The sequence below is a fragment of the Xiphophorus maculatus genome, chromosome 11 (genome assembly GCF_002775205.1).
Source record: "Xiphophorus maculatus strain JP 163 A chromosome 11, X_maculatus-5.0-male, whole genome shotgun sequence".
Lineage (NCBI taxonomy): Eukaryota > Metazoa > Chordata > Actinopteri > Cyprinodontiformes > Poeciliidae > Xiphophorus > Xiphophorus maculatus.
The window spans coordinates 31186372-31198633 of record NC_036453.1 but is presented as its reverse complement, the minus strand read 5'-3'; the positions used below and the strand labels follow the sequence as shown (position 1 = coordinate 31198633).

The window sequence follows — 12262 nt, the reverse complement described above, 5'->3', positions numbered from 1 at the left end:
ATAATCAGTTCTGGGAAAAATGAAGAGACCAGTTAAAATGATCAGTTACTCTGAATGTACTTTTTATAGATAAATGTTTCAGTAAAATGAACATTGTTCTTTTATTCTGACAACATGTCTGTGAAATTCAACGAAAAAATTTAGTATTTATTTGCAGAAAATGGGAAATAGTCCAAATAAAAAAGATGCAGCACTTTCAGGCCTCAAAGAATGCAAAGAAAACAAGTTCATATTCATTTAGAAACAACAATACTAATGTTTTAATTAAGGAAGAGTTCAGAAATAAATATTTGGAGGAATAACCAGGAGGTTTTCTATGGAGTTCAGTGCAGTGGTCTCTTCATTGTTTCCAGAGCTGAATGTATTTACCAGCTTTAAGCAGTTAGAGTTTCCCCCTGTTGTCTTTCAAACAAACAAACAAACAAATCAAGCTCAGATTGGAAAGATTTTCTGCAAACATCAGTTTTCAAACTGTAAGTCTGAAAACACAAATATTCTTTGATTTGAACCATTACATTGTAGTTACTGTCCTTCTAATTTGTGGTCTACATGTTTTTTCTGGGTTAATTTAGTTTCTTCTCACCAACTCTGACCAGCTTCCCTTTCCCCACAGCATGACGACGGCGTGTTCAGGGTGCTGCGTACTTTTAGGTTGTGGCCTCACTGTGCTTTGCATGTTGACCATAGAGAAACATCTGATGTCTTGTCTTTCACTTTCTTCCTAATACTCCGTCATGAAAGCCAGATTCTTGGAGAGCATGACTGGAAGCTGTCACGTTAAAATATGTTCAAACCCAAACTGTGGATCTCTTCACTTCATCCAGAGTCACAACGAACATGAATGTGTTTTGAATTTATACTAAACAGTTTAGTTTTGGTCTCATCTGTCCAGAAAATGTTCTTCCTGCATTGCTGGCTACAAACTTTAAACAATATTTTACCCACTTCAGCTGTAGTTATCTGCAGCTCCACCAGTTATCATGAGTCTCTTGGCAGCTTTTATGATTAATCCTCTTTTCTGACCGGCTCATTGAGGTGAGTCACCATGTTTTTGTGAAAACATAATTCAAACCTTATAAAAAGAAAGCTTACTTAAAAGAAATTTGGTGCATAATTGAACTAAAATTTCTACATTGTTTCCTAAACTGGAGTTTTACTCTAAAACTTTCTGTAAAGTTTTAAACTGTTTTCCTGTCAGAAAACTTCATTTTGAAGGCATTAGGATACATTTTAGCCGCTTTTCATCGCCTTCTTGTTTTATTTTGCTCTTCATGCTCTCTAAAAATGGTCACACACTTTCTTTTAAGCAAAAAAAGACTTTTATTAAAATATTCAATAAGGTTATAAAATGTTAATTTCTTTCTTTCTACAGGTTCAACAGCAATAACTGAGCCGAAATTTGTAAATGAGTCAACATTGTATAAAACAGTAAGGAAACATCAAAATAAAAGAAAAAAAGTCCACTGAATATTTGTTTGACCAGCGTAAATAAGACTAAATTCAAAATACACATCAAGTTGAAATGTTACCCCACATTGAATGCTCAATAAATCCTAATTTATTGAGCATTCAATAACAAAAAATAGAAAATATATTTTTTTAAACACAGTGAAACTAAAAACAGTGATAAAATGAATATCAGTGATCCATCTTCAGTTTCAGTCTCGACTGAAACCCTCTTAAGCAAATATTACATGCAAAAAGCACACACAGACACGCACAAGGAACAATCACGCAAACAAATCCATGTAAAACGAGAGCCGGCTCTTCCTCGTCATTGTTGGGGGCATGACACACAATGTTTTAACAGCAAGTTTCAGTGTAACACGACACCGCGCCGCCGGTGAAGTCCTACACAAGCAGGGAGCAGGTGTGAATGTCTGTTTTACAGCAACAGAGACAGTAGTTAATATTTTTACCTAGAAAGATAATAGTTAGCAGGAAAACAGGCTCCTATTCTAATCAATCATAATAAACCAAGAGGATGTAAATGAACAATTTGACCAAAAGGACGGGAGAAAGATCAACATTTGCACAAAATCTTCATGTCGGAGTCTTTAGAGGGGCTCACCCTGTGATTTTTAGACAGCAAAACACATACACACAACACAGAACTACAACAGTTTCCCAGACATGTCAGGACAGTTCAGACGTAGTCTTTTTTGTCGTACCCTCCAGCACTGACGCTGCGTGGGGCGTTGTACGCCATCCGAGGTGCCTTGTACTTGTCTTGGGGCGGACAGCGGCTGCATAGCATGGCCCCTCCAATCAGGCACAGGGCGGCTGAACCCCAACCAATGTAGAGCGAAGCCCCAATCTCTCTTTTCTGAGCGCTGACCAACAAGGGGTCATAAAATTCCCGGATGATTACGTGGGCAGACCAAGACACCGGGATCAGCACCAAAATGCCGGCGAGAACAAAGAAAATCCCAGAGATGATCATCACTTTGGCCTTGCCTGCCTCGTCTTCGATGCAGTTGGTGCACTTGGCTCCAACGATGGAGATCATGACGCCCAGGACTCCGAGAATAATGGCGATGATCGTCATTGCCCTGGAGGCTTGGAGGTCCTGAGTCAAGGCTAGCATGGAGTCATAGACCTTGCACTGCATCTGACCTGTGCTCTGGGTGACGCAGTTCATCCACAAGCCCTCCCAGATGACCTGAGAAGTGACGATGTTGGCGCCGATGAAGGCTGTCACCCTCCACATTGGGAGAGCACACGTCACCATAGCAAGAATGAGCCCAAGGAATCCAAGGGCAATGCCCACAATCTCCAAACCCATCGACATGTTTGCAGAATCTTCACAGAGTTTTTCAACGAACAAAGACTCTTTGTTATTCAGCTGGAGTGGAACACCTGTGATGGCTGATGGATGCTGGCACAGAAACCGGATCCTTTATACCTCATGGGAGTAAGGAGGAGTGGCAATGATGTCAACGGGAGGCTGTCTTCACATACAGAGAAAAAACACAACAACCTCCACCTGGTAATGGTGAGCAAAGTAGAGGAGAGAAAGGATGGAGGCAGGGTGTGACTTAGTGATGTGGTTATGGGATGGGCGCTGGTGAAATGACTCCTGGCTTCCAGGAACAATCCACTCTTTATTACCTACTACACCTTTATTCTCCAGGGAACTGCATATATATTCTTATGGATGATTAAACTGAAATCTGTACAGAGGGGAAAATAAGTAGGTCAAAAAAGAGCATTAAGTTTTGTTTTACATGCAGACATTCAACCGAACGAAAGGCTACGCTATGTTAAACAAAAAAACATTCTGTTTAATAAAAGATTTCAAGTGAACATAACTTAAATTGTTCATCTTAAACATCTTAGCACTGCTTTCTATATTTTCTGTCAAAGTTTGAGTAAAGAAACAAATAGAAAGCAGAAACTGTTTCAATTAGGGAGTTTTCTTTGTATAAAATGTCATTAAGTTATTACAACATACTAAGATTATTACTAAAATTACACAAGTTAATGTCACTCACTTAATTTAATGAAAACAAACATTTTGAGGCAACGAGTTTAAATATATATTTTATAAGTAAAGAGAATTAATTAGGTTTGTACAGTAGAGTTTTGTTTGCTATTATGTCATTACAACTTATTCAAAATGATCAAGTTAAATGAGTTGTGTAAACTTAAAGACACTAACATTTTTAAGTTTTGATTTTTTTGAGGCAACGAGTTTGCATTTTATTTTAAACTCCACTTGTGTTTTACAGTGCATATCTTTTGTGACAAATAAAGAGAGAAAAATATTTCTCTGGTGATGGTGCAAACACACGGTTTCCTCCAACCGGTAGCATCCCAAAGCTCTGCCTCAAACTGGAATAACTGCACCAAGAACAAATAAGAGCCAAAGGAAAACAGTTCCATAAATACACCTTTAGCATACAGGGGATATAATCTTCTCAGTATTGGTTAAACTCTAACCAAACATCTGACAAAGGGAAAAAACTGTGCAAACATGACATTTGAGCATTTCTTAAAAACTCTCTCACTCTAATTCTGTGGATATACGTATGGAGAGACTGGTGCACTTCACACAATAAATGGCATTATTGTCAGAAATATTGAATCTGTGTTTCAAGGTGTCAACCAGTTATGAAAAAAAACCTACCAAGTTAGTCACTTAAGGAAAATAAAGTCAATATTTTGACAATTAAAATACACTAAACAGTCTCAAGATCCGCTCTTTAAGTGCAGAGCTAAAATAAGATCCCAAAGACAAATGAGCCCAACAGACAGAGACTGTTTGTAGTTACATCATAAATATGTTTATGTGAAAATATCATTCAAATGACAAAGCGCATAAGCCTGTTGGCTAATGTTAGTGCCAGTGTTGAATAATAAATAAAACTGGTTCTTACACCAGTTTAACATTTTTCCTTACATTTAATTCTTGATAGTTTATCAACTAATAGAGAGTAAAACACATGCTAGTGCTAACTCTATAAAATACCAGTAAATTATGTACTTTTATTGTACACAAGTAGCGTTTTTATTATATTGAAAAGTGCTTAAAACTTCCTTAAACGGTAACTTTTAAACAGAGCAATCCCGAGTTTGAGATTTGTTTTAATGTTCGGGTCCCAGTAGTTTGAATAGTTTCTGTTGAAAGTTTCCCTGAAAGCTCGCAGATGTTTGTTCTGTGTTGTTGAGAACCAGAACCTGCTGGAAGTGATGCCGTCATCATCAGCCGGAAGTCAAATCATTTGACTATTCAAATCCAAAAATGGTCGATACCTGTAGTTCGGACAGAAAGCAGCTGACACCAAACAGTTTCTCAAATGCGATTACATCACCTTGTTGATTTTCACACACGCTTCGGACGTTATCAGCCCAATAAATGGCCGTTATTAGCGGTTATCAGCTCCACAGGAGGGATTCGGGCCGAGGCTTCTAGTAGGTTAATATGTTCTTATCTACTATTCGTATCGCCGGTGACATACTGCGATCATGCTAGCTGCCTCTCCGGAAATGACGGTAAAGCCAGCCCGCTCTCAGCGGTGCAAGGCAATATGGCGCCCTCCTTTACACGCTCCTTTCAAAGTAAAAGCAGTTAACTTCACACAGTTTTACCCTCTGCATTGAACAAAGCAAAGTAAATTAAATAATGTAAACTTAACACTACTAGAAGAAGTTTCCATTTCTTTTTTAAAGGACTGCTTCAGCTCTAGTATTTGATAGTGAAGTGATAGGAAAGCGGGTTGTCGCGTGATTTATCTCCACTTCTGTTACACGTTTTTTATTTCCTTATATGTATGCAGTCAACTTTGCAAAGTAGCAAAAATAAAAAGAAGCCATTTCAATTACATACTTTCCTATTTGATCCATTTTTAACCAATAAATTCAGTTTAATGTTTAAATTGGTTAAAAAGTTTCCCATCTATCTTCATCAAGTCGTTGACGTGTAGCGCTCACTCCTTCTGGATGAGCATGCAGCAGATAGTGGAAAGTTGCTTGCATTGTGTCGTTAATTTTGCTTCAATCCTTCATTCTGAGCAGATAAAATTTTTATGATGACAAAAAACAGAGAGAAAACTCTAGATTAAAAGTTAAATAATCCAAAATCGTAGAGCAGTAGGAGAATGTTTCAGAGTGAAGGGCCGTTGCTACCCATTTGGGTTCCCCATGCTTTGTGGTACCTGTCATTTAGATCATTTAGATTACACTGCTGTTTAAACCAAATCATTTTTGAATCGGGGCAGATGTAACATGGATTATTTCTCATGTCTTTGTTGCTTTTATATTTCTCATGATTTTTATTTACATGTTAACTTCCAATGTTTTGGTCAACAACAGTAAAAATAATTTTTGTTCGGTCAACGGGGGAGACTGGGAGAGATTTCAGTTTTTCTGTTTCAGTATACAAGTACAGCAGCCTAACTCAGGATCTCCTAAGCCACTCTGACTATGAGCTTTAGCAAAAAGGGAAGTTTTAAACACAGCCTTTAATGACTTCCTAAAACTTCAACTAGTTTGAGAACTGAAAGATTGTCCTCCAGTTCTTTTGTAGATTCTCTAGGAATCGCTATTAAATCTACAAACTGAAAACAAAGTGCTCTGTTTGGGATTAGGAAACAATCAAATCTCTGATAAATGTTACTAGACATGTGATCATATGAAAAACGTATGAACTTTGTGTTTTTTCCGCATACAATGGATAAAACCCCCATTAAAAACACACCAAAAAGCCTTACCAAGTGTTTTTCATCTAGTTTTTAGTGGACATATGACACAAATCACAATCACTGATAAAAAAGAAAATGTTTCACTGGTAGATTATTTTATTTATAACATGGAGAAATGTCTTGTCACACGTGAAATAATCTGTCAGTGAAACTAGTACTTAAAATATTAAAGCATTATTTGCTTAAAATAAGCTCCTCTATCTTGCTGAAAGTTGCATGTAAGTACACTCAAAGTAAAACAAAACTAAGATATTTGCATTAGAAATTAGACCAAAAACACTTAAGATTTTTTTTCCATCTAAGGAAAAACCAAAACGAAAACAAAATTGTAAATCAGAAAGTCGTCTTTATGCGTCATGATGATGTTGATTTCTGTACGTTTACAGAACAATATTTAAATCTGTAGTTTATGATCTCATTTGTCTTCTTGCTTTGACAAAATGAACTGTTAAATTATATCAAAAAAATTTAACATAAAAAAGGCTTCCATCATGTTTCACTGTAAAAAATACTTCATTGCTTTATTTCTTTAAGTTATTTAAAATCATCATTAGTAGATCTAAATACAAAGTAGTTTCACTTGTATTGACATTTTTCTAAAAGTTTATATATAGAAAAATGAAGGAAAATGTGACAATGTTGAACATAAATTATGTTAAACAAATGTCAAATACATTAGCTTCAACAATTAAAAGTCACGACACTTGGAAAGTAAAACAGAACTGTAATGGAGATTTAAAAACGTGGAATAAAGCACATCTTAAACCAAAAAGATTTTCACAAGACTTCCCTCACATTCCTCTCTGCCATTTTGACCTTCTTTCTTTTCATTCGGCTGTGACGCAGCTCCTGTTTCTGGTTTGCAAGTCCATCATAAAATATAAACATGAGCATTTGTTCCAGTTACAATGTAATTACATATGCTCAGCACATTTCCAGTGCAATGAAACACCGTAAGAACAGATATATTTATATAAAATAATTTCTTTTGGAGAAGTTGATATGTAAACAACTATCTTTCCAGAGTATAAAAAACATGTGTGAATATTTTTGGTTCCAATTTAAAAAAAGATGAGACCTGTGTTTTTTGATGTGTGATGTTAAACATAAATTTCAGGAAAATGCATAAATAATAGTTGGGATTTTGTCTCAACACTTTCTTGACTTCTTGGCTCTTTTTAGACATAGTCTCTTCTGGTGTAGGAGCTTTGGGCCGTTGATCTCGGAGCGGCGGAGTACGCTACACGGCTGTGAGGCGCTACGGTGTACCTTAGTGCCTTCTCCTCCTGTGGGGGGCAACTGCAGCAGAGGAGGGCACCGCCGATCAGGAGCAGGGCTGCGGCAGCCCATCCCAGGTACAACGCTGCTCCGATCTCCATCTTCTGCCCAGACGGGACGACTGGATTGTAGAACTCCATAATAATGGTGTGTGCAGACCAGGAAACGGGCACAATCTGCGCCAGGGCCGACACGATGAACGCCACGCCCGAGGACACCATCACCCTGGCTTTGACGGCCTCTTCCTCGATGCAGTTGGTACACTTGGCTCCCACCATGGAGATGAGGAGCGCCACGACACCCAGGATGATGGTGATGACGGTGAGGGCCCTGGCGGCCTGCAGGTCTTGAGGGAGGGCCAGCATAGAGTCGTAGACCTTGCACTGCATCTGGCCGGTGCTCTGAAACACACAACTCATCCACAGACCCTCCCAGTACACCTGAGCGGTGACGATGTTGGCGCCGATGAAGGCAGAGACCCTCCACATGGGCAGAGCGCAGCTGACGATGCTCAGCAGCCAGCCCACCACTGACAGGCCGATGCCAGCCAGCTCAAGTCCAAATGACGGCATTCTTTGCCTTTTTACACGTCCTTTCAACTCCTGAGGTTAGATTTCTCTTCTTTCCAATCTTCCTCCAAGACTTCTTTTAAAGTCTCACTTTAATCCGTCTTGGTGGCTTTTTGTCCAACAGGTTTGCTTTCTCTCAAAAAATGTCTTCAACTGCTCAACCGAGAAAAGCTTCACGGCAGTCTGTCGGTTCAGACGTTTCCAGAGGAACTGCTGTTTGCTGGGTTATAAATCTATTTTATTAAGCTGACCTGTTCCTGCTACAGAGGATGACTTCATTGGTCAAACCAAGCCAATCAGGGGCCTTCTGGGCCTTGGCCTCCTTTATCACCTGGGTGTGTTGGTGCTGTTTTTCAGTACTTTCTTAGATGAACCTCCCAATGGTTTAACCTTTTGCCCGTGGTAGCGCTGGGCAGGTCTGTTTTATTGCTGCCTGTAGGTAATAAATGACCAGAGTGAAGCTTTTTATGTGCCTGACGAGAGACATTTAGCAACCGTTTCGGATGCACAAACAATCTTTATAATTTATGTGAATGTTTGACGTGTTGGTATCAGTTAGAAAAGGCAGACAGGAAGGTAAATATTAAATCACATTTAATCATCCTTTGTTGTCTTTCAGCTTTTATTTTGAGTTTGTTGGCTCTATATCACATCTTTATTGCCTTGTCAAGATGTTACAATGTTCTCTGGTTAAACCTGCACACGTAGTTAATGGCAAACTACCAGCATCTAAAAATATTTTTGATAGTTTAACTCTGGTTTCTGTGTGCAACATCTACCCTCTTTAACCGTAAAAGGGGAATAAACAGAAAATATCTTTGATAAGGAGGATTTAAGTTATGGGCTAAATGACCTGGATTGCTGTTTCACACCCAAACTTTACCATTTAGACCCAAACTTAAACATTGAATTTTAGTTCTATTTTAAATATTTTGACAAATTATGATAATTTCAGGTTTTAGTTTGATTCTAATTTGGACCAATCAGCGACAATTTGCTAATAGAAACATTCATTTGAACCATAAGTTGCTAATGTAGGTAGGAAACCTTCTCATGGTAGGTAAAAAGTGATCTACATTTAATTCAGAACCACATTCAACCCAAATTTAAAACTAAAACATCCTTTGTACCTCTTATTTGTACCCTGAATATTAAAAGGATACAAAATCATATGTATGATTTTCAATCTGTTTATAAAAACAGATTGAAACAATTGTCAAATAAAATAACAGGGTCAGGATTTTTGTGCAAGGCTGATGAAAATAAAAATCTCAAGTACTGACAAAGAAGCAAAGTACTGTAAGTGTGCTGAATTATCTCTGGCATTAAAAACACAAATATGTGAATATACAAAATGTACATCTTTAATATGAAGTCAGAAACTGCTAAACCACCGAGGAACCAATGCACAGAAAAATAACCCCTCTCAATATTTAGGTATAAACTACGAGCGATGTGGTTTTTAAGCTCTAGTGAACATCAGGTTGTTCAAAAAGCAAAATCCTACCAAGCATTTTTCTAGTGCAACCATCTTAGTATTCTTGAAATAAGACAAAAATGAATAAGTAGCCTTCAAGCAAGGTGTAAGGGATTAATTTAAGTAAATAATTCCTTAATATTGATGAAAAGTACTAGTTCCATTGGCAGATTAACTCAAAACAAGACTTTCCCCCCATTTTAATAAGCTGCCAGTGTTTTTATTTTAGAGAAGAAATAAAGTGTCTTGCCTGGAAGGACATTTCAAACTTAAGAACTATATTGGCGTAGTTATTTTAGGTCATATTTTCTGGACATGATGCAAGAAAAAAACTTTAGGCCAGAATATGTTTCAAAAACAAACTACGAGAAATCTAAACTCATACTCTTGTGAAGTATGTAGACCTAAATGACAAAAACGTATAAAATTCTCAAGCGTATTTCCAACAGTTTAGCAGGTACCTGTTCTATATTTTTTAAAATTAAGTTTAGGTGTATACCAATGCTGCTAAAATGCTTTACAGAATAAGGGCTGTTTCTCTCTTTTTTAAAATAAGTTAAATAAATCCACTTGTTATAGAATTTTATGTAAATATGATGAAACCAATCACATTTTTAATGCCTGGTGTGATTTGAATTAAATTTATTATACTGACTTTGCCTTATTTAAACATAGCTGCAGATTAATAAACATCTGTTTTGTTTGAATTTCTGCATTCCTCGATACACAGGTCAAACAGTAGGAGTGGCAGCTATCTTCCATTAAAATTTACTTATCAGCTAATAGTATTACAACACTTGAACTCATACACTTTTTCCTGCATGGCTCATATTTCCTTATTAAAAAAAAACAAAAACATTTTAGTTACCTGTGAGCTTACAGCCTAGTCCCATTGTAAAAACATGATACTTGGTGTCCATCATAAAACTGATTAATTTCAGTGTCATGTGCCGATTTGTGACAAGTTTCGCTGTCTTGTTGCACAACATGGAATAACGCAATAATGCTAACCCAACAAAGATACATTGCAGTAAAACAATATATTTATTCAGAAGAAGGCGCCATTTTCTGTTTGCTTTTTGGTCTGATATTAAATCATAAAGTAATTTGAGTTAAAGGGATAAAATACATGCAGTATGCATCAAAGCTAATGCAATTTAGCCGATTTTAAAACAAGATTAAAACAACCTAAACCTGCCAGTAGTAGGATTTTGGGCGTAACTTGATATATAACATAAATATTGACAAACGCCCTCTGTAATTATGTTTAGTACGTTGCCAGTCACCCAGTCAAACAAGTGCAACATATTGAACAGGCTGTCAATAAAATGAAAGTAGGTCATTAAAAATAATATTGCACAATCAATTGGTTTCCAACTGCTTTATGTTCAAGCATGCATTAAAAATAACGTTACAGTCTAATTTAACTCACTGAGCTACATTTGACTCTTTTCATCAATCGTTCTCTCCTTAAGCTGCTTTTTTATCTTGACTGTAGGTTAGGGTTTACGTTGCAGCTCTGTTGATGTAATATTAGTGTGATAATATGCCCACGTGTGCAAGATAAAGAAGTGTCAGGTTGTCATTATGCCAACAGGAACGCCATTGATAATTTGGACTAAAGTCTAATGACAACCAGTCATGGCGACAAAATCAATAAATCGTCAGTTACATGCATGTATGATTTCTTTATTCTTAGAGGAAGTAAGTCAGAAAACTGCATGTCAGATGACAAACTAATCTTATCTCTAAAGAGGTTTACCTTCAACCATTTCCACATAAATTACCACATGATTCTTTGACTGACCCAGTTTCTTTTGCTCCACACAACATCTCACGGTTTCTTAGATTGTCCCAATCTAGTTTTTGGATTTTCCCAAAGCAGCGAATATGACTGTGATACACACATATTGCAACATTATTGAATTAAAACTTTGCTATCAATGCTTTACTTTTTGGGGTGATGTGGCGATTGCACACATAATACCACTTTTGGACTCACTTCTTTTCCTGATTTCACATATAAAAAGAAAATAACTACAGTGAAGTAAATGGCTAAACACAAAGGAAAAGTTGTATACTGTATGCCCTTTAAAATTATAGGATTTTCTGTAGATAAAGTAACATTGATTGTTGCACAGTAAGAGAACTCTTCTCATTTCTTTACTTAGCAGTGACAATTTATTCTAGCATTTTTAACGTATCAGGAATGAACTGCATGCTTGTAATGTTAATAGCTGAGCTTGGCAGCCACAGATGTTTGTCGGTCCACTTGGCAGCTTTGTGTTACTTATTAAACCCAGCAGAACACTTTTGTTTTGCGAGGGGGGAAAAACATGAAGCACTGCAGACGTGCTTAACCTGACAACCATGTGATCCTCATTACATACATATAAAAAAGAGAGCAGCTAAATCATTTAAACTGTGGATGACTGAGTTTTATACTTTTAATATCGGACGTAGAGAAACTCCTGTTAGTTATACTTTACCCAGTTGTACCCAGAACAACTTGAACCAACATTCAGTTTTATACCTCTCTAATGCAGAACAAACTTAAGATCCAGAGAAAACCCTATTAGTTTATAAATTATGGACTACTTACTCTTATTAAACATGGGGAACCAATATTTAGTTTTGTTTGTACCTTTGACATTTTCCTTTTTGTCTTTTGTTGTTTCCATTTCCTTCTAATTCATGTCAAGCATTTAAACCACCTTGTTGCTGAAAATGTGCTA

At 37.0% G+C, this 12262-nt stretch overlaps 2 protein-coding genes across 2 annotated transcripts; both read right to left on the bottom strand.

Annotated features, from left to right (window-relative positions):
• Positions 1-1318: 1318 nt before the first annotated feature.
• Positions 1319-4205, bottom strand: LOC102233102 (claudin-3-like). The gene has a single exon (XM_023342753.1). It carries the CDS (start codon positions 2789-2791, stop codon positions 2147-2149), a length of 645 nt encoding a protein of 214 aa, XP_023198521.1. The 5' UTR covers positions 2792-4205; the 3' UTR covers positions 1319-2146.
• A 2324-nt stretch (positions 4206-6529) lies between these two features.
• LOC102232841 (claudin-4-like) lies at positions 6530-8271 on the bottom strand. The gene has a single exon (XM_005813985.2). The coding sequence runs from the start codon at positions 8051-8053 to the stop codon at positions 7382-7384; it is 672 nt and encodes a 223-aa protein (XP_005814042.1). The 5' UTR covers positions 8054-8271; the 3' UTR covers positions 6530-7381.
• Positions 8272-12262: the final 3991 nt, after the last annotated feature.